The 23,280-nt window shown below is 42.4% G+C and overlaps 1 protein-coding gene across 1 annotated transcript in view; it reads left to right on the plus strand.

Annotated features, from left to right (window-relative positions):
• MACO1 (macoilin 1) overlaps positions 1 to 23,280 on the plus strand; it is a 57,885-nt gene that overhangs the window by 31,895 nt on the left and 2,710 nt on the right. Inside the window, exons 7-10 of the mRNA XM_060016634.1 lie at positions 12,397 to 12,555; positions 13,936 to 14,118; positions 16,146 to 16,266; positions 19,211 to 19,385. Of these exons, the coding sequence (XP_059872617.1) occupies positions 12,397 to 12,555; positions 13,936 to 14,118; positions 16,146 to 16,266; positions 19,211 to 19,385 (638 nt within the window). The remainder of the gene's footprint in view (positions 1 to 12,396; positions 12,556 to 13,935; positions 14,119 to 16,145; positions 16,267 to 19,210; positions 19,386 to 23,280) is intronic.

The raw sequence follows: 23,280 nt of genomic DNA on the forward strand, positions 1-23,280 counted from the left end.
TTGTGACTCATCTCTTTCTAGGTTAAGCTGGTAGGTGAGCAAAATGTCACTGGTCTTCATTCCACTTTCTAGCCCATATCAACTTTGTGTTTATGTTTTATGATTTTATGTTTTTCTTAAGGGGGACGAAGATAGCAAAAGCTAACAACAGCCAACTTTCTTCTTTGACAGGATTTGCTGATGCCACAGATTGCTCAGGTGGTTTGAATAGCAGTTCTCAGTCTTTGTACTTCTGCATTTAATCTTGTCTCCAGACACCAGCATTTGAGATTGTCATGTAACCTCTGCCTTATAGAAGGCTACTTAGTGTGGTCTTGCTGTTGGGAGAAAAACAACAGACAGTTTACACTACTTCCTATTTTTCATTTCCCACATTTTAAGGTGTCTACACACAATTAAAAATTATGTATCCATTGAAAGGAAATGGCCATATTTTTAGATACTGATTTTTAATAATCAGTGGGTTCAGTATGATTTTGGTGTGAATAGCTGTGCAAAAGAGCAGAGTAAAGATAATCCAAGAAGCCCCTGTTTTGTCATCTTAGAGATTGTAGGCACAAAGCGAGGGTAGAATCCAAAGTTGAGACCTGACTATGGGAAAGAAACAAGACAGAGCAGTCAATTCCAGAGGAAGAGCCCACGAGCATTCCCTGAGACAGATACTCCAGGGGGAGGTAGCCTTTTATGGACCTTTCCAGCCCTCTCCCAAGTCCCTAAAGAGTCCTACGTGGGAAATCACAGTAGTTTAAGTGGGGAAGGTTACAAAGGAGTCTCTTGAAAGGTGGAAACTCATCTTAAAAGAAGGTAATGGAAACACCCCAATATTGATTGTTAAAGGGGCGGAAATAGCAAAACAGATCATATGGTATGAACCATTAACAAAATATGGTTAGGTATCATTCTTATATACACAGAAAATTATTTGAAATAGTATACACCAAATGGTCAATTGCAGCTGATTATAGGAGATGTTTACTTTCTACATTGTCCATTTCTACATACTTTGAATTTTTACACGGGCTTATTATGCCCATAAAAGAATGTAAGCTCGACCAGGGCAGGGACCTCCTTTTTTCTTGTCTGCCACAGTACACAGTGATTGCCACAGGGTAGATGCTCAGTAAATACTTGTTGAATGAATATTACCTTTGTGCAGGGAAAATACTAGATGGGGGCAGGGGGAGGAAAGATGCAGTGCAGTGCAACTCAAAGGCTTTTGAAGGTGGAAAACCTAAATATTACATTAGACCAGGCCAAGGACCTGCCATCCAGTGTCAAACTATTTGTTGTTCTTGAGTAAGTTGTTACTGATTTTATTTCTAAAAAATAGAAGGACTTTCCACTCTAAGCCCTTTTCCTTGGTATTTCCCAGAAAGTTTTAAAATTAAGTACTCTGTCAGGACTTTTTTCCAGGCTGTGAGGAGGTTACAGGGCAAGGGGAGAAAACTCCTCCAAGGGACTTTTGAAAAAGCCATTTGCTCTGCCAGTGAGTTGGTTGTTCCTCAGGGCCAAGGAATCCAGGCACAAGCCACATGTCAGCCAAGAACTCGGAGGAAATCTCAGTTTGCCTTGTCTTATTCATCTTTCCTGGTGGGTCTTGCCTTCTCTCTTCCCCCTTAGCTCTAGCCATTCTCTTTGTCTTTGTGGTAGCTGGAGAGAGAGCTTGGATTCCATGTTTCCAAACTTCCCTCCAAGGAAATCCCCCTGGTTAGAAAATGCATTGACTGCTTGTATGTCATCTCTGGTGCCAAAGAGAAAATGGTGTATTTGTTTGTTTTCTTTTGCATTTGAATACATTTTGCTGTGTGTCAGGAATAGTTTGTGGAAGAAAATATGACCTTGGGAGACAGTGATTGGGGCTTTGGGGCTTTACCCTGGCTGCTTTCCCTACGTGTGCTACCTGTCACCTGCATTGACAACCTGTGCTGCATAGTGACTTGCCTGACACTCTCCTTGTGCGTGGTGGCTGCCAAAGTAGGCCTTTCCGCTTCCACAGGTGCATTTGACCATTTACTTGTAACAGTATCATTTCTAGCTGAGAGGTAAATTTAGTAAAAATACGTGACATTTCAGAAAGAATTAGATTAAATATGTTGGATATAGCTGCTACTAAATTTTTTGGAAATTATTAAGTGAAAATAAATTCTTTGGAAATTATTAAGTGAAAAAAAGTAGTAGAGACATATTTCTATTTATTAGTAAGTTCAGTGTCTCTGTGGAAACATGTTTTTGATTTATATTAGTCTAGCATTGTTTCTGAGCAGATATACATTGTTGGACCTGATTTATTTTCATTTTCTTCCATGCTCATAATATTTAAGGTACCTGTAGGTTTTATTTGGTTAGCTTTGTTTATTATATTAATTCATAATATAGTTTGAATTTATTTTAACCATTGCAGTGATTTAAAACTATAATATTCTGGGATATAAATGTGGTAATAGAAGCATGATAATTTTATACTTAAGCAGGCCTATTTTGTGACTTGAAAACCAAGCAGCACTTTAGGAGCTAGGCATTAATGAATTTAAGCCAGCAGTTTACTTAGTCTGCATATCCAGGTGATCAAAAAAGATCATTATCTATGTTGTATGGATAAATTATGAAATAACACAAATTATTTGGTGGGGGGAATCCACATTAGAAACATTTTTATGTTGAGTACTGAGAGTTTATTCTAAAACAGGGATTTCTGATTAGCCAGCTAGAAAGTTACCTCCCTAGAATTCAGAAGGAACTACTATAAAATGTTGTGTTAAATTCTGAGTCAGTACCCCTGCTGGCACATAACGAACTGAGATTTCCAGCTAAGGGAATTAGAGGTGGATTCCCTGAAGGGGCGGAGCTCCAAGGAAAAGGAACTGTATTCTTTAAATGTTACTCACACTACCATTTAGAAACTGGCTATTTGAGTACTTTGACCGCCAGTGTGGGTATACTTCAGTCTGTGCAAATCTCTCTGGGATCTCTTAGACCTCTTTTCTAGTCAGCTGGGACTCTCAGAATTAAAGCAAGTTTTAGTTTCTTTTTTATGGAAAGAATGACAACTCCTCTCTCTCGTAAGGTACGTTTCACCTTTCTTGGTAGAGTGTTGTAACAGATTTGAAACAGAAACAGTGTAATGAACTGGAAAGGACCACTGCCCTTACTGTCCCCCTGGCTCTAGAGAGGGTGTTGCGGACTCCGGCACGTACAGGAGCGAGGCAGGGCACAGGTGTGAGCAGGGGGCCGGGGTTGGCATCGTTCGTACTCAGTACTGCACCCGGCACGTGGGAGTTGGGAAGCACATGCCCTTCCAGACGGCCCAGCCAGGTGTTGCTGTGGGGTTGCAGGCCCAGTGTTGCTAAATCTTCTGATATTCAGAGGAGATGCCAAAATAGGTGTCTTTATGTGAAATCTCACAGTTCCACAACATTTATTTTTGCATCATGTGGAGGAGAGTGAAACAAACATGTTCATGGGCCGGATTGGCTCACCAGTCTGTAACCTCTGCACCTGACCCTTCTGTTACTCTTGTATTTTGTTCCATCCCCCACTGACCCCACCAGTCAAAAACTGGACTCCTGCAGGAAGGACTTGTAGTTAGGGGCAATCTGGTAATTCCCATGCACGGATCTGCCATGTATTGATGGGAACTTTTTGCCTTCTCCTGTCCTTGAGTTCCGTGTGCTCCTGGAAAACATGCACCTGTTGACAGTGCCCCTCCAGAGTCAAAGACTGCCATCTTTTTTGTTGCATCCTCACACCTGACCGTGAGGCCTTCAGACCACTTAGAAGGAGAGGGGACAGCCTTATGGTAAGAAGGGTAGTTTGGGTCTCTGGTGTTCCTCAAACCATACGGTATAGAGGCCTCCTGTGTCTAAGGCAGGTGACTTACTCCACACCAAGGTGTTTTTCTGCCGTGTTCTTGGAGCATAAAATACACCGAAACAGGGGACATGGACAGTGGTTATTTGCAGATTTCACAGACCAGCCAGTTTAGAATCTGTACCTCCCAGCACCATCCCCTGTAACGTGTGTATACTGTCAAGGCTGATGTCAGAGCGATGCCTGCTCTCTTCTTTTACAGGGAGCCCGGGCAGGGCCATAAACTGCAGCTCTAGAATCTAGATTTAGACAAACTGTTGCTTTGATGGGAACTGATGAATGGGAAGTACAGGTAGTTGATGTAGATTTAGGAACTGAGGTGTCTTCTACTTCAGAAAATTAAGTTCGCCTTCCTTGGAGTGACCTAAAAAGTTTAGGAAGTAAAAGAGTTGGGTTTTCCCTAAGGCTTTCAGATTATTTCTGAAACTGGCCTGTGACATGGGCAAATCTAAGAGTAACAGTGAATGTTGAAAAGCCATGGAAAGCAAATTAACAGCTTCCTATTTTGAAATAACTTTTCTCCCAATCATAAAATGATAATTAAAATGTTAAAAATAAGCTGTTGATTACTTCCAATTTTGAAAGTAAAGAAGAGGTGGCCACTATCTTTTTTTTTTTTTTTTTTTGCGGTATGTAGGCCTCTCACTGCTGTGGCCTCTCCCGCTGTGGAGCACAGGCTCCGGACGCACAGGCTCAGCGGCCATGGCTCACAGGCCCAGCCGCTCCGCGGCATGTGGGATCCTCCCGGACTGGGGCACAAACCCGTGTCCCCTGCATCAGCAGATGGACTCTCAACCACTGCGCCACCAGGGAAGCCCCACTATCTTAATGTATATCCTCTCAGTCTTTTTTTCTCTTGCATACATACATATTTTCACAAAACGAAGCTCATACTACGTATAATGTTTTGTAATTGTCTTTTTCACTGACTATATCATGAGCATTCTCCCATGTCATTGAATATTCTTCCTCAGTGGTTTTTTTAAAAATTAATTTGTTTATTATTTTTTTGGCTGTGTTGAGTTTGTTGCTGCATGTGGGCTTTCTCTAGTTGCAGCGAGCGGGGGCTACTCTTCGTTACGGTGCACGGGCTTCTCATCGCAGTGGCTTCTCTTGTTGCAGAGCGTGGGCTCTAGGCGCGTGGGCTTCAGTAGTTGTGGCACGTGGGCTCAGTAGTTGTGGCTCGCAGGCTCAGTAATTGTGGCACACGGGCTTAGTGCTCCGCACCATGTAGGATCTTCCCAGGCCAGGGCTTGAACCCATGTCCCCTGCATTGGCAGGCGGATTCTTAACCACTGTGCCACCAGGGAAGACCCCAATGGTTTTTTAATGGTGGCATGTCAGTCAGACACATGAATATACAATTTATTTAGCCACTCTTCTGTTGAATATTTGTGTTCCTGCTTTTTTTTTTCTTATTATAAATAATGCTGCAACAAACACACTTTTACACAAATCTTTGTGTGTATCTCCAGTGTGGGAGAGGGATGATGTATTAACAGATATGAACATTTTAAATACTTTTTTGATACAAAGTATCATATCTGACCACATCTTTTAAGGACCTTATTAAAAATACTAGTTCATGGCACCCATAGCTTTATTCTTAAAGGGCTTCAAGAAGTCAGTTTTCTATTCCGTGAATGGCCAGTGAAATCCTCTAGATTTCCTTTCCTCCTCTGTGTTCCTTAATGAAAATGAATGTGTTTGACAGATTAGGGAGCAGAGACATAAGGTACTTTGTATTATGGTTTCACCTAGCAATCAGGTAATCAGGCTGTTGCTTATTTTTGGATACATGTGCCTGGTAAGCAATTGTAGTAACCACAGTGAGACCTGAGGCAGCTTCATTTCCTTATTTCCAAAGCTGTGGTTTATAGGATATACTAGAGCAGCTTCAAGTCAGTGTAGGCCTCACTTAAGACGAAATACATTCATGTTTTTATGTGAATGACCCATGCTACCCAGCCTGTCAGGGTGAATGACCTGGAAAGGGGGGAAGGGAAGGAGTTGGTGGAGAAGGTGAACAGTATTTCTTCTGGGGACAGAGCTTTGATTTATGAGCTCAGTTTCCTGCATAGACAGCTGTGTGGTCCCTAAACAAGTTTTGTCTTGTATGATTAACGTATGCCAGGGGATCTCCTAATGGAATTAGGTACGTAGCAAGATAAAGCAGTTGCTCTTCGTTCAGTCTTTTTTTTTTTTAAACATCTTTATTGGAGTATAATTGCTTTACAATGGTGTGTTAGTTTCTGCTTTATAACAAAGTGAATCAGTTATACATACACATATATTCCCACATCTCTTCCCTCTTGCATCTCCCTCCCTCCCACCCTCCCTATCCCACCCCTCTAGGTGGTCACAAACCACCTAGCTGATCTCCCTGTGCCATGCAGCTGCTTCCCACTAGCTATCTATTTTACGTTTGGTAGTGTATATATGTCCATGCCACTCTCTCACTTTGTCCCAGCTTACCCTTCCCCCTCCCCATATCCTCAAGTCCATGCTCTAGTAGGTCTGTGTCTTTATTCCCGTCTTCATTCAGTCTTTTCATGTGCACCTGCCTTCCTGATAAGCAAATGCCCCTTTACCCCTGTCTCCTTCAGCCACTACTGAAACTAAAAATCTGGCGGCCTGCTGTAGATAGGTTGTTTCCAGAGCCTCATATATCATAACGCTAACCCTGTTCTAATCTAAGCACTGAGGAAATGGACACAGAGCGAGGGTTAGAGACATGGTCTTGGAAGGGTTGGAAGAAACTTTAGAAATACACTTCCAGCTTCTAATTTTAGAGCACCGCCAGTCCCTGGCTTCAGAGAACTTTTAGGCTCTTTAGAAATAAGATATATACACAGGAAAATATTAAAAACCAAAACAAATGTAAAAACAGCACAGGGAAATGGTTTAGTGCCAAACCAGAAACACCAACAGTAAGGGCTTTCAGATTTCAGAAGGAGAGGGAAATCAGCACCTCATGGTGGAGAGTTTGGTTTTTGTTTTTATTTTTTAAGTGGGTCTCGAATGAGTGAGACTTGAAAATTGGAGGCCATTCCTCCAGGAGGGAGGGGTGGTATAATTAAAGGCAGAAGATGTCTGGAAACAAGGAGTGGGTCATTTTGGCTGGTATGATGGGTTTGTGAAAAAAACTAATCTTTCAGTCACTTGGCTGTATCGTTTGAAGGTGACCTTCTGAAGCCCCTTTTCTTACGTGGTAAGCAGCACTCTTAAGTTCTGTGTTGTCATGCAAGGCCTACAGCATCTCTGTCACAGCTTCTTAGAGCTCAGAGATAACCAGCAGAGCCGAGGCTCCTTATCTTCCTGAGGGCCTCATGGGATCAAGCTGGCAACCCATAGAAATATACACTTAGGTCGTCTTCTGGAATGGGTATGGAGTCATCCGTAGGTGAAGTCCTGGCTGAGAAAAGGTCTCCCTCTTTTTCGCAGGACTTGCTTCCTGGGGCAGTTTCCTGCCCCGAAGTCTTAAAGTTCTTCTGTGTTCTCAGTCAGGCCTCATAAAGCCTCAGGCTTTATAAAAACATGAAGGTACTGGCTCTACCCATTGGAGACTTTTAAACTTTCAATGAAGTCATAGCACTGTGGCTGTAATTCAAGTAATTCACAAAGATAAGGATTACAAACACTTAGACATAAATATCTCCCTACCTTTTCAGATGCTTAACAATACCTCTTTCAACTAAAAGCTGACACTTGAATACTGTACTTTGTTTTACTACCAGGTGTGCTTCAAGATGCTCGAAGATATTTTTCTTACTTAGCCTGCCTTGAAAGACGCAGGTCTGAGCTTCATTCTTTTGGTCAGCTAGGAAATTACCCCTTATTAACATGTAACTTTTTCCCTTAAAATTAAATAATTAGCAACCGTTTACATTATAGCGTACCTTAGCTGGGTGGAATGAGGGAGGAGATGAGGTAGAGTTGAGGTTTGGAGTGGGTGAGAGCGTTCCTCAGCTTGGCAGTTTTGCTCTGAAGTCAGCTGGGCCGGCGAGTGGAGCCCTGAGGAAGGGCTGCTCCAGGGGCCCCACCTCTTGCTTGTGAGTTAGGTGCTCTGCTGGAGTTTAGAGGTAGCTTACAAGTTTAGAAGTTGATTTAAAATTTTATCAGTAAAGTGGAGTAAAGTGGCTCGGAAAGGTGCCTGGACCTAACAGGTAACATTCTGAGTTGATTAGACCCCTGGTTTGTCTGATTGGGCCCAGATAGACATATTTATTGGACACATAGACTCCAGCTTTGCTGTGGGCCCTGTCTGTATCCCAAGTGGCAGCGCTACTGGACAGCCTTCGTAAGGGTGACTAGCGCCACGGGAGTTGGGCAAGGAGGGAGTATGTTTATTTCCTGCCAAAGCCTTGGTTCGGTTTGGTTAAGATCTGTCTGACCCATTATTTCTCTTTTTTGGATGAGTTTATAGTTCTGCTGGAGGAAAGTTCTCTTTTATCCCTTAATCTTCTATTGTGTAGGGAGGAGAATAGGATTTAGCTCTGATAAATGGATTTGAGCTTGGAGATGAAATTTTTTCCTGCTTTCTTTTGATTCCTATTTACTGAAATTAGTTTTAAGGGTTATAAACTATTACTTCTGCCTCATTTTCTCCCTGGCCACGTGCTTCAAATTTAGGTTGCAGCTATCGACATTTTAGTAAAATCCCATGAATACATTTGAAGATTTTGCATTAACCTCTTAACACCATTTAATCAGTACTTCTTGGTGTTTCACAGCAGTAAATTATATATCTGCATTTTACCTAGTAAGTATTGACCTTCAGCACAAAAGGGTTAAGTTTACCATTATGACAAGTAGTAGTTATCTGTCTAATAAATGCCCCTGGCACTTGACTGGCTCGATTCAGTTCGACTTACTAATTCATGTAATTCTTTAAAAACTCATGTATACATTTTTTTATTGAGCATATGCAGAGATTGGTAGTACAGTACATCTGTGCAGTGTAATATTATGCAGCAATTAAGTTGTTTGTGAAAAGTTTCTAATAGTGTGGAAAGGTGCTTAAGATATGTAAACTATACATGTGATACCCTCTCAGCAATATGAAAAATGTTTACATGTGTTAAGAAAGAGAAAGAAAAAGACATACAGAAATGAAGTAAACCAAATGCAAATAGTGGTTCTGTCTGGATGAAAGGATTATGAGTTATTTACATGTTTATTCTTTATACTTTTCTGTTGTATGCAGTTTTTTATTTTGACTGGGTATCACTTTTGCAATAAAAACATAAATCCAATAAGGGTTTGTAAATCATTTTACCACCTACCTCAGTTAAGATTTAAAATAGTGAACGTTCAACATTAAATTAATGCTTTCTGCAGAGAGACAATGAAAAGTTTCCCCTAATAAATTTTAAAAGTTACTGAGAATTTACCATTTAGCACATTGTTATCTTACATGTTGTTATGCAGTTTCCTATAGACCAGTGTTCCTTAAACTGAGGAATGCTGTGTTAACTAACAGGTTTGCTGCAACCGTTTGGAAAACAGTCATTCAGAGTTTTACAGAACCAATGGCAACAGTTATGAAAATCCTGAAGCATTTTAATTCTGTGCCTTGTGAACTTAAGTTATTTAATTTTTGAAAATAAGCTTTTTATTGAAGTATAACACACATCCACAAAAGTGCTCAAATCTTAAGTGTACAACTTATGAATTTTCAAAAAGTGAACACACCCTTGTAACCACGTCACTTTATTTTAACCACGTCACTTTATTTTTCTTGTATTGTGCTGCTATATGTCTTTGATAAAATTTTCATAGTTCTACACACAAAAAATATTGTTTAGTGTTCTGCGATCTCCAGAAGTTACACTCTAGATATTTTTGCACACTTTGCTCTCCTAACTGCACTAACTCCTTGGTTTTTTTACATTTTTCGAAGAACTCTAAAGTTTCATTCAGAAATTGTTATTCTTAGTTCATGGTAGGAAATTTGGCTTTTATAGGTTAAAAACTCTAAAAAAGTAATAACTTCAAAATTCTTGACATCTAGACTTCGCAGATTTAATTTTTCTTTCATTCCCAACTGCGGCACATGCTTTGCCCCAGTGGCTGGTTGTGTGGAACTTGATTCCTGGGCCTCTGCATATGATACAGCTTAGGTTGCTAATCTGAAGGAGCAGATCAACAGCCAGTGGTAAGTGTGTCAGGCCTAGAAATCCTAGACCAAGCTGGGAGGAACTTCAGAGATCGTTTGCCTCAGATGGGGAAACTGAGTCCTGAAAGGTTATATGCCTTGTCCAGGGTCGCAGAGCTGGCTCCAGAGCTGAGTCGAGAATCCTGATCCTATACCCCGTTTCTAAACCTTGCTAAGTCCCTAGTCTCTTCTTAAAGCTTATCCTTTTTACTAAAAAGGCAGCCCTCGGGCTGTGAAACCGACTTCTCAAAAAAGATAAATTACCTAACACATTTTTCAGCCAAACTTCTTAATGAGGATAACCTGACAGCATCGACCTGTTTTAGAAAATATCCCTTGGGTAACTTCGGGTGAATGAGTGACGGTGTGGGGATGGTATAAATGCCAGTCGGTAATTGTTTAGAGCAGTTCCGGGAGTACATTCAACTGGAATAACCCTGGCAATAGGGAAAGTGTGGCATGATGTCCATTTGTGACGCTTCCCTGGGGAGCGAGCTGTGTCAGGAGACCCGGCAGCTCTTCTGGAACAGAGTCTCTAGTCCGTGTTCCCAGGCACTGGACAGGGGGACTGGCTACTGGGCCTGGGAGCTAACCATTGATGTTTCATGACTTTTTGGTTTTGAGATTTTGCTTCAATTGGCTAAAGGTAAGACAGGTAAATAAAGCTGCTCTTTGGTTTTCTAAGGAATGCCAGGCAACCGATATATGTATTTAGGAAGTGTTGATCACTGTGATTGATGGGCCCTGGGGGTTTAGTGCTTCATAAAACATATCTGTAAGGGCCTAGTCTATGGACCTGGCAGTTCCAAGGAGAGATCACCATTGCCCTCCAGAATGCTTGGTTCTGTTGGTGTGTTGGATTAGTGAAATGCACAAGAGTCTCTTCAGAGCTAACTGACTTTTGCCTACTGTAAGTTTGTAGGAAAAGGTGTCTTCTGAGTCTCACCTGGCAGTCATCCTTGGCCTGAACTTGAGTGCCGTTCTCCTTGGTCTAATCTGCCAGGTCCCTTCTATCCTTTCTCATCCTTTCTCATTCCCAGAGTACAAGCCTTCCTCAGAGGCCAGACTGATTGCTCTGCCTCCAAATGCCTGTGGCTGTTGCTACCTTTGAGCTTTTGAGCATGTTTTCCCCTTGTTTGGAATGCCTTCTCCTCCCCTTCTACTTCTCCAAAGCCTGCCCAACTTTCGAGGCCCAACTCATTTCCCATCTTCTCTCCTCAGAACTCATGCGACACTTCTCCCCATGCCATGCTGTGGCTGATAGAGCCACAGTTTGGCCTGCTGGAGAAGAGAGTGGAGTCTAGAGCTAGGCTGCCTGTGTGACCTTGGGCTGGAACCTTTCCTGAATCTAAATTTCTTCATCTGTAAAAATGGGACTAATAATTGCCAAGGTTATTCAATTTAGCTCATAGTTGTACAGATTAAATGCGTTCATACCATTAAAACCTATGGAACAGTGCCTGGCATGTAAGTTCTCATTAAATATTAGTTACTCCCTTTAGCATGTTTTTAACCATGGCCTTCCTGTATTATGGTTTAATCATTTTAAATGTCTGTTTATTGGCCTCTAGTGAAATTGTAAAGTCCTCTCATGAAGAAGGGGGCTTAACTTTATATTCTTTGTTGACCCTTTTCAGTCCTACATGTGCGTATAATAGCTCCCCAATACATATCACTTAAAGTGAAACTATTACTGCATTAAGGAAAATAGATGGAACAGGAGTAAGGAATTGAAAAGATAAGCTTCATTTCACAGATTGAGTTTTCTTATGATTCATAGATCATGTAATTTGTACCTTTTTTCATTGTTGCTGAGTCTAGTGAGCTCTTCTGTCACAGTCACCACAAGTGTGAACATCATTTAGCAAGGATGCTAGCAGTTTCAGGAGGCTGCCTCAGACACTGTTTTCTTCTAGGCCCATGGTGGGAGGGAATCTCAGACAGTAGACTCTGATCTATCAGGATATCTCAAAGCATGTGGGTCCTGAGCTGGTTGTTATTAGCATATCTCCCTTGCTGAGGGGCATGGGGAATTCACCAGTGGAGAGGGGACCGTGCCCTTCAGGCACCCTCCCTCTGCCTTCCCCTCCTCCTTTATTAGCAGCTCAGATACTCACAAGCACCATCTTCACCTGTCAGTGTTCACAAATATTTGGGGGGAATCAAAAGTTACCCTCTGGTGGGAAGGGGGAGACCCAGGCAGAAGCACTGATTCAAAGGCTGATTGCAGACGGGAGTTGTGTTGATGTCAGGAGCTGCTGGCAGGGTGCTCCACCAGCCACCCAGCAGTCAGGGACTTCAGCCAGGGTCTGCCACAGAGCCCCCGGGTTGGCCTGTCAGTGATGAAGATGCTGTGTTTCTCCTTCTCCTAGGCTGGAACAAGACATTAAAAAGTTAAAGGCCGACCTGCAGGCCAGCAGGCAAGTGGAACAGGAGCTCCGCAGTCAGATCAGCTCCCTCTCGAACACCGAGCGAGGGATCCGCTCAGAAATGGGCCAGCTCCGGCAAGAGAATGAGCTGCTGCAGAACAAGTATGTGCGCCTTGTGGGCCTCTGGCCGTGAGTCAAGCAGCCTCGCATTGCTCTTGTTTCCAGGGATTGGAGCACAAGGCTCATGACGACAAAGGGATCTAGCAGAGGGTTTTTTTTTTTAAACAAAATGTTTAAAATATTTAATGTAGGACCAGATATTCAACATGTTATAAAATCTATAAAAACTTATTTCATTGCAGCCAAACAGTTTATTAATATTACTATTCTGTCTTCTCTCATTTAATAACTTCTTCTCTTAGTTTAAAATAGTTATTGAGCTTTTTGACAATATGAGTAAAATTGACAAGAAGTATTTCTGCCACAATTTGAAACTCTTGTTCCCTTGAGTGAACATTTCCAGAGGATTAGACTCTATCTCCTTGTTTTCTGGAACTAAAAGATGATGTTGAACTTGATTTTATTTGAAGAGGCAGACAAAAAGCTAGCTCTTCTGCATGAATTCTTTTATGCTTTCCATTAATTCATTCTGGAATTACTTCTTGACTCAATGTGGGTCTGTCTTTTTTTTTCATCTCTAAACAGTGTGTGTCTGGGGTAGTGATTACTGTTACAGGTGCTGAGCTTTCTGGGCTTTTCCTTGAAAGAGCAGTTCTTCATCATTTTCAGGGAATGTAGCTCAAAAGCTAGAGCATCATAGGCAAATAACCTCTCCATTGCTTCTGACTCACGTATGTATGTGATGGCTCTAGCATTATTACATAGAGAACATCTTACCTTACATTGATATATTGAGAGAAACTCACCTTATATTGATATGTAAAGTTGGGGGTGGTAGTAGCAGGGAAGGGAATGTGGCTGAAATTTTTATCTGAAATTAAGCATCCTGTGATTCTAACTACAAGATCTATTTTGGGATACTCTGAGAAAACATCTCCCAGCTGGAAAGGAAAGGCTGCAGTAGGCTGCAGCATATTGTATTCAGGCAGAGAAAGACCTTCCCCTCCTACCCTTTTCCTCAGTTTCAATGGATCTGGTTCAGCTCTTCCTTGGTCTCAGACTGAAGTTCTTTCAAGGTGCTTTGGGGCAGTAGAATTAGTTCTACAGTTATCTTTTCCTCTGATAGAAACTTGTTTTATCCTATTTTCTGGATTACCTTCTGTAGATCACTTACATTAATAAAGCAGAGGCTAGGTCCAATTCTGTATCTTGTAAGGCAGCTTGTTTATTGGCGTTTAGGAATTGTTAAATAATAATACAATGTATTTTCCTTGGACACTCCGGGAATTGACATTTATGATTTGCTGTTCAAATCTCCTGTTTGCTTTGGCCTCAAAATGATAAAGAGGAGCCATGTTTCTCCAGGGTTTATATTGGACGTTTCTAATTGTAAAACTTTGTATGACAATCATTTCCATATAGGTTACATAATGCTGTGCAAATGAAGCAGAAAGATAAGCAGAATATCAGCCAGTTGGAGAAAAAGCTAAAAGCTGAGCAGGAAGCCCGAAGTTTTGTAGAAAAGCAGTTAATGGAGGAAAAAAAAAGGAAGAAGTTAGAAGAAGCTACTGCTGCCCGGGCTGTTGCATTTGCTGCTGCGTCTAGGTATGTTGATGTCACCTGAGTGCTTAATCCAAGGTTGGCTTTCCTTGGACTGAGAATGGGAATTTGATGCCTTGGGCAGGACTGGAAATACAAAATCATGCATGGATGGATTGCTTTTAAGTACTGTTTTATTAGCTGGTTTAAACCCCATCTGTGCAAGCTTATGCTGTCATGACAACTTCATCCCTCAGTGACCTGCTGTCTAAAGTGGGATGAGGGAATCTCCATGCCTCCCACACCTGGGAGGCAAAATTCTGCTCAAAAAGGGATTTCCAGCCACTTTCTGTAAGACCGATAATTACTAAATGCTTTGAGGGAACCAATCTGGACTTTTGTTCCCTTTGTAGAACTATCATTATGCTCTACTCTTAGTTGTGTGTTTCTGGTGTTTTTAATCTTAAAATGGAAGAAAGATAAAATCTTGGTCCCCCAAGCACTGTGTACTGACTGCTCATGTCTTTGTTGGACATCAGCAGACTGTCAAATGACCTGGAAAAGATGGGGAAGAGAGTTAAGAGCCTCTTTTTCTTCCCTTCTGTCTCTCTCTCTTTTTGGCTTCTACTTCACTTTTTCTTTTTTCTTTGTTTTTTTGACTGGTGAAGTTCATCTGCATGGTGGGGGTCAGTTATGGGTTTACAGATGTAGGGGAGGGTAAATTATTATTTATTTAAGTTTCTATCCCTAAATTTGTGTCTATGTAATAGAATTCTACTTTTTGCTTTTTTGTATTTGTCATGTTAATAGCCTTCTTTTGGGTTCTGTCATTTGTAGAACAATTGGTGAACCATCATTTCATCTTTTAGGAAATAGCAGCGGGAGAGAGAACTCTTTCTCCTGCGTGATCCTGCCTTCCCCCAGCAGACTCTGTACTGCAGATGGCTGAGCTAACTTGGCCCGTTAGCATCTATACGGATTCACAAGACCATTTACTAACCTGCTTAGGATGTCGGGGGCGGGGGTGGGGGGGTTGTTTGTTCACTCATTTAAAGATTTGTGAGCGTTCCTGAAGCACTTACACTTGCAGGAGATTTTCCTGAACAGTCATCTGGTGTGGCTTGTGCTCTCCTTAATTCATCCAGCAGTTACTCTTTCTCAAAATATCCCTGAGGAGGATATGACAGTTTCTTAACCATATTGTTTAGTGTCTCTTATGCTTGAGAATCAGTACATTGATTTCAGTCTCTACCCTTAATTTCTTTTGCTTTTGGTTAAGCTTATTGCCTTTGGTCTTATCCTTGGATGGTCCTTGTTTGCCATCATTTATGTAGAGGCTGTTTTTATTCTTAAGTGTATCGCAAGGCTTTAGTCTCTCACTGGGCCTTCCTTTTCATAGGCAAAGGACACCTACCTTCTCCACCAGGCTGTTTCTGAAACCTAAACAGTTCACCAGCTTTGGACTGGCCATTGCCATCATCTTTTTAAGTTTGTCCTTATTATAGCCCTGAGAAGGAACCTAATGCTGCTCCCTTCTTTTTCTTTTTACTCCAGTCTTGTCAAAACTTCATGACTAAAGGAAGGTGACCTTCCCAGCGCACAGTCCCTCAAAAGTGAAAATGTTTGTTAACTCACTGCCCTCTGCTGGAGACAGCACATGTCTGGTTTTCTCTTGCTCAGCTTGTGTGCCTTGTCTCAACTCATATGGCCTGATGGGAAGCTTGCTGGATTGGCAAGGTGGAAAATCCTCAGCTCTTATCCCAGTTCTGTGACCTGCAAGCTGGGTGACCTTGAACTAGTATTATATCTGAGTAGCTTCAGTTTTCTTCTCTGGAAAATAGGATAATAAACCCTACCCCAGTAAAGAAGGAAGTGTGGGTAAAGTACCTAGCTTGGCACCTGGCTCATATTAGACACCCAATTAATAATTATTTTAGATCATTTTTGAAATTATAAAGAACAGAGAGAATGAGCAGACTGAGCCAAAAGCTACAATCTGACTCTGTGGAGTATAAGAAAAATATCAATCCTGCAGTATAGTTAAACCTATAGTCTTTTAAATCCTCTTTTTCCCTTCTCTTCTTTTTCATAAGGGGAGAGTGCACCGAAACCTTACGGAATCGGATCAGAGAATTAGAAGCAGAGGGCAAGAAGCTCACAATGGACATGAAGGTGAAAGAAGACCAGATCAGAGAACTAGAACTGAAAGTTCAGGTAAAGGAGGAAAAACAGACTTCGTCACGCTTGAATTCCTCTTCCATGTTAGGTTTGTGCTCTGTGCTTCCGTGTAGAGATGGTGCCTTCTGATACAGACCAAACCCCATTGCATCTGAAAATCTCTGTATGACCAAAAGAAGCTCTCACCTGTCCAGCTCATTCAAGTCATATTTAGTTTATCTGGATTCTAAGACAAGCCAGAAATGTTAATGGTCCTTGACGTGTTTTATACCAGAACTTGACTTACGGGAGATTCATTTCACTTTTTCAGGTTATAGGCCAGATTAGTGTGCTTCGGAACGTATGCACCTCTTCTTAGCCCTAATTCTCTGTCCATCGCCAGGGAATGGACCATTTTGGATGGCTCTCAGCTTCACAGATGGCCACTCTAGGCAATGCATGGGGAGGAAAGCTGCCAGTGCTGTGAACATAGCCAGTTTTGGGGCTGTGTGTACCTTAGCCAAGTATTTGGTGGCGTTGGGTCTTCAAAGGGATGTTTAAGGCTAATGTTATAAGTTGTAAAGTTACAGTAATTTTGAGTCACATGGAGCCCATGAGAAATTAGTGGCAGGTCAGTGGGGTAGAATAGGTGACCCAGAGACAAAGCCTAAATTAGTGTTCAGTGAAGGTGGCATCAGAAATGGATGGAGGGCTTCCCTGGTGGCACAGTGGTTAAGAATCCACCTGCCAACGCAGGGGACACGGGTTCGAGCCCTGGTCCAGGAAGATCCCACATGCTGCGGAGCAACTTAAGCCCATGTGCCACAACTACTGAAGCCTGCATGCCTAGAGCCCATGCTCTGCAACAAGAGAAGCCACCGCAGTGAGAAGCCCGCACACCACAATGAAGAGTAGCCGCCACTCACCACAACTAGAGAAAGCCCGCGCGCAGCAACAATGCAGCCATAAATAAATAAATTTATTAAAAACAAAAAAAAGAAGAAATGGATGGAACAGCAAGGGTTAGTCAGTGAAAGGCTGAGGAACAGCTAGACAACGGGAAAAAATAAAATGAGATGCTCATCTCACATCACACAAAAATAAATTCCAGAGGAATAGTTGAATCCAGGGAAAAAAACCATTTTGTTTTAAATCACAAAGTGAAAAAAAAAAATGAAAAAATCAATTGGGGTGGGTACAGATATTGCAACAAATATTATAAAAAAAAGAATTAGGGGGCTTCCCTGGTGGCTCAGTGGTTGAGAGTCCGCCTGCCGATGCAGGGGACATGGGTTCGTATCCCGGTCCGGGAAGATCCCACATGCCGCGAAGCGGCTGGGCCCGTGAGCCATGGCCGCTGAGCCTGCGCGTCCGGAGCCTGTGCTCGGCAACGGGAGAGGCCACAACAGTGAGAGGCCTGCATACCGCAAAAAAAAAAAAAAAAAAGAATTAATATCCTCAATATGTAAATAGCTCATAAAGATTGCTAAGAAAAGCTCAAATACACAGAAAGTAGGCAAATTATATGAACAGATAATTCACAGAAGAAATATAAATGACTGATAACAATGTAAGAATATATCCTCATCTGTCACCAAAGACAGATAGATTAAAATTGGATATCACTTATCTCTTGTGAAATCAGCAAAGAATTTTTAAATGCTAATATCAACCTGGGTGAGGATACAATGAAATAGGCCTCGTATGTTGCTGGTGGAAGTGTAACTTTCTGGAAAGGTCACGTATTTTTAAAAAATATTTTCCTCAGACTCCGGCCTTGAGGTAAATATTTAAAAGTCTCACCGATGATTGATATACAGAGATGTTCATCATAGTGGTATATAAATGCAAAAAAATTGGAAATAATCTTAACAATGGGAGATTTGTTTAATAAATTATGGTACATATACATGTAGGAATATTAAACAGCCAATAAAAATTGCATTTTCAAAGAACAGTTGAGATTATATGTTTTTAAAAAATTGTATGTATAGTTTGATTTCAATTATGCTGAAAGATACACGTATACTTAAAAAAGACTAAAAGAAAATAGATCAAATTTTTTGCAGCGTTGGGATTTTGGGTTATTTTTATTTTCTTCTTTGAACTTTTAAGTATTTTTTAATTGACTATAATAAGTTTTGATTTCTCTCTTAAAATGAAAAAAATATCAGCATATATATATATATATATATATACACACACGCGCGTGCGCGCGCACACACACACACACACACATAGGCTACATTATCTGATGTTTTAAGTGGGCCTATTTTTCAGTGTACGCTGTCAAAATAATTAACATTTTTACAATTTTTAGTGTAGGTTGAGAGTAGAGTTTTCGCACGTTTGACTATAGCATTACAGCAACATTTGCAGCTGGCAGCAGGGAAACAGTTCTTTGTGGTTCTGAATTAGGATTGTAAGAAAGTGTTTTATATATTTTTTTAATTTATTTTTTTAATTTATTTATTTTTGGCTGTGTTGGGTCTTTGTTGTGGCTACTCTTCGTTGTAGCGCACGGGCTTCTCCTTATGGTGGCTTCTCTTCTTGCAGAGCATGGGCTCTAGGTGCACGGGTTTCAGTAGTTGTGGCACACGGGCTCTAGAGCATAGCCTCAGTAGCTGTGGTGCACAGGCTTAGTTGCTCCGTGGCATGTGGGATCTTCCCAGGCCAGGACTCAAACCTGTGTCCCCTGCATTGCCAGGCGGATTCTTAACCACTGCGCTACCAGGGAAGCCCGAAAGTGTTTTATTTGGAGACAGAGTCCACAGTTATCTCAAAAAGCCCAATACAATTATCGTTTTGTATATGCACATCACTGTATAAATACATTTTGCACTCCCTCTAAGGGGCGAGGTCTAAACCCATGAAACACCAGGATTCTGTGTTCTAGGGGCCAGGTCAATAATAGTGGGATTTTATTTGTGATTTCAGGCTAATTTGTAGACATCGCTGCCAAAACTATCTTGTAACATTGCTGCTTTGATGATATTGATAGGAGCTTCGGAAGTATAAGGAAAATGAGAAGGACACTGAGGTGTTAATGTCAGCCCTCTCAGCCATGCAAGATAAAACGCAGCACCTGGAGAACAGCCTGAGCGCAGAGACAAGAATCAAGCTGGACCTGTTCTCCGCACTGGGGGATGCAAAGCGACAGCTCGAGATTGCCCAAGGTAGGAGAACAGCCCAGGTCACGCAGCATGGCTGAGAATGCCTGGGGACACGGAGAGCAGAGCTCCCTTAGAGCTCGAACCAAAGGCATTTCCATTTCCTCTTCAAGTGGTTTGATAAGTACCCACCATGGACATCTAGGAATCATCACATTAATTCATTCTGCAGACATATTTTGAGATGAGAACATACCAAGTGCAGGGCACACAGGGAAGAGTGAGTTTCTCTGCTCAAGGAGCTCAGAGTGTTGTAGAAGAAATAGAGAACTGCAGAGTTACCAAAAGATGCTGATGTAACAGAATGTACAGGGCCTGTGGGAACATAGAGAGCCAGGGACTCAGCCAGTCTGGAGAGTTAGAGAGGGCTTTTTCTCAGGGGAGCTGATGTCTGAGCTGGGTCTTGAATGATGAGAAGGGGTTAGCCCAGTGAAGAAGCGGTGTAGTGGCAGTGAGGGGTAGAGAGGCAGAAGAACAGAAGAAACAGCTCGAGCAAGGCCAGGGAAGCTAGGAGGGCCTGATGTGTTCAGAGCGGCAGCTGGCTCTGCTTTGCTGGAGCGAAGGCTGCAGATGAGGGAGTGGAGGGAGGAAAGTCTGGAGAGCAGGCTATTCCCTCGGCAGATATTACTGAGACTTACTACATGCCAGGCACTGTGCAAACCCCTAAGGGGACAGACAGTAACAAGCAAATATATAATATCTGATGGGTGCAGTGACGAAAATAAAGCAGTGGTGACGCAGGCTGTGTGTGTGTGTAGGGCTGCTGCTTTGACATGGAGGACATGGAAGAGCCTTTGAATAGGTAGCATTTGAACAGAGACTGAGAGGAAGAGAGTGAGTGAGCCATATAAGTCTCTAGGGGAAAGGCACATGTGTCGTGGCCACTGGGGCTGCAGCCTGAGTGATGGGGAGAGTTTTTAGGGTCAAAAGTAGCAGGAGCCACAATCTGCCCAACTTTGCAGCCTATGGAAAGAACTTTGGACTTTACTCTGCGTGACCTGGGAAACTTTGGAAAGCTTCTGAACAGAGGCCTGACATGACCTGATGAAAAGAAGTTTAGATTTTGTTCAAGAAATTGATAAGCCACCAATAGATTACTGAAGAAATATTTCAAACAGTTGACTTAATAGAAGGAAAAGAATATTTCAGCAGGTACTTACAGAGCGTTCACACTTGCTCTGCATAAAGCATTTTACTAGAAGGTGAAGGGGAGACAAAGACGAACAAGACATAGTCTAGCTGGGGATCCGCTAAGGTAGTTGTGCTCAAACTTTTTGGTCTTAGGGACCCCTTTACACTTTTAAAATTATTGAGTACCCCAAGGGAGGTGTTTTTCAAGTGAATTATGTCTACCAATATTGATGTATTAGAAATTAAAACCTAAAACATTTATTAATTCATTAAAAAAATAATGTAATAAACATATTACGTGTTAACATAACATTTTATGAAAATAACTATTTCTCAAAACAAAAGTTAGTGAGAAAAGCAGTATTGTTTTACATTTAGCAAATCTCTTTAATTTCTGGCTTAATAGAAGATATTTCAATTCTCGTCTCTGTTTCTACATTCAGTCTGTTGTTATTTCACTTGCCATGTTGCTCCTGGAAGACTCCACTTAGGCTCATGAGGGAATGCACGTGAAGAAGGCGGATAAATATCTTAGTATTAGCATGAGGACAACATGGACGCTGTGAGAAGTGCTGCACTAGGGAAAGCCACGCACGAGGCCTGCTGCCACTAGGTAGAGGCAGATGGCTTGAAAGGACAGAGGAGAGATCAGGGTGGCTTCATAAGGGAGGGACCATTGAGTGGACTTCGAAGGATGAATTCTGAGAGCAGAGAATGGCAGGGAAGAACATTGTTACCTGAGGGAATGGCATTTAAGCAAAGGAAGGACAGTGTTGAGAATGTCCACGTAAGCAGTCCAGTGGCCTCTAGCTGGGGGACATGGAAGAAGAGAGTAGATTAGTAGGACCGTGAATGAAGCTGTACTAGAGGATGTATCCCCTAGATTTTGAGGAGGAAGCAGGTGACATGTTCCAACAGGGTTGCTGGAACCATGGAAGAAGAACAAAACAGATGAAGGAATGAGAAGAGAGAATGAGTTTGGTTTGGGATGCTTTGATCTGGAGTTGGGGCCTAAACCCCAGAGAAAAGGCCAGAACCCCGGGGTTGGGGGTGGGATGTAGAAGTTGTGAGAAGTCAGTGAAGCCATAGCAGTGGCTTGGGACGGCAGTGGCAGAGCAAGAAGAGAAGGGGTTGAGAATCAGGCTTATGAATCTGTGGACTCAGGGAAAGGCATTTAAAAAGAAGGTTCCTGGGGGGCTTCCCTGGTGGCCGGTGGTTGGGAGTCCGCCTGCCGATGCGGGGGGCGCGGGTTCGTACCCCGGTCCGGGAGGGTCCCGCATGCCGCGGAGCGGCTGGGCCCGTGGGCCGTGGCCATTGGGCCTGCGTGTCCGGAGCCTGTGCTCCGCAGCGGGAGGGGCCGCAACAGTGAGAGGCCCCCCGCGTATCGCAAAAAAAAAAAAAAAAAAAAGAAGAAGGTTCCTGGGAATCCTGCTAAACTTCTGACCATACGGTGGTGTTTTGCCTGCCTGGCTCAGCTCCCTGAGAAGTGGCTACCCTCTCCCTGCCTCATCCCTTTTACTTGGATTTGCAGACTTGAAAGAGGTTGTCTGCTGGAGTGAAGCAGCACCTGGGTCTCAGAGTAGCCGAGGGGAGCTTGGCTTCCCAGCACAGATTATGCTTCCTTGTTGGCCCAGAAATTCTCGTAAAGCAAAGAGAACTGTCTTTTCCAAAACTCTGGGAATGTTTGTATGTTACTGATTAAAGAAATCAAACTTAAATCTTCATGGAAAAAAGATACAGTGGCTTATATATCAGATGCTGTGAGGTATTTTATTCGTCTGAGGCTTACTTCGTTCAAAGGGAAGGAGGCTATTTGATGCTTACTTGAAGCTGAGGGGACATGAAGGAAGCCAGAGCGGGGCGGCTCTTTGCTGCCGTCTTTCCCACTACTCCCCTCCACTGTCATGCTCATGCTTGGAATATTCTAATAAGAACCCAACTTCATAATTTAAATCAAGCCCCTTGCTGGGTTTCTCCTTCCTACTTTCTATATCATTTGATTCATCTTGGTTCCAAAATGGCTTTCATCTACTATATCATTTTTTAAAATACGCCACCATGCTCTCTTACATTTTAAATATATTACCGTATTCTGTAGGACTCAAAGTGAGTGCAACTCAAATACAATCTCTTCCTTTTTTCAGCATGTAAATTTCTGAAGGGCTACTCCTAAGTGTTCTTCCCCTAGTAGACCAGGGAGCATCAAAGCATGATGGAAATTGCATGGGCTTTGGAACAAAGTGGTCCTGGGTTTAAATCCTGCTTAGTCATTAATAACTGAATGACTTTGGGCAAGACACATACCTTGCAGGGCCTCAGCTTTCCACTGGGCTGGGCACTAGGGATTTGGCAAGGACAAAAATGGGGAGACAGTCTCAGCCCTCATGGAGCTCATGGGCCAGTGGAGAGATGATGGACACAAATCATCACCCAAATGAACACTCACCGGAGACAGAAAAATGCAGTCGGCAGGAGTGCAGACTCCAGAGCCAAACTGCATCATCTCGAATCCCAGCTCTTGTCCCTCAACCTCTCTGTGCCCTGGTTTCCTCACCTATAAAATGGATGACGATGATGATAATTCCCATCTGATAGGGTTGTTGGGATAAATAAATGAGTTAGTCTGCGTAAGCACTTGGAACAGTGCCTGGCACATACGTGTTAGCTATTGTAATTATTATCATTATTACAAAGAATAAAGTGACAGAAAGGAAAGTTTCGGGTGTGCTGAGAATCGAGGAGTCGGGGGCTGGGGGTAGGGTCTGATTTA

This window comes from Delphinus delphis, chromosome 1, assembly GCF_949987515.2.
Source record: "Delphinus delphis chromosome 1, mDelDel1.2, whole genome shotgun sequence".
In the NCBI taxonomy this organism is placed as follows: Eukaryota; Metazoa; Chordata; class Mammalia; order Artiodactyla; family Delphinidae; genus Delphinus; species Delphinus delphis.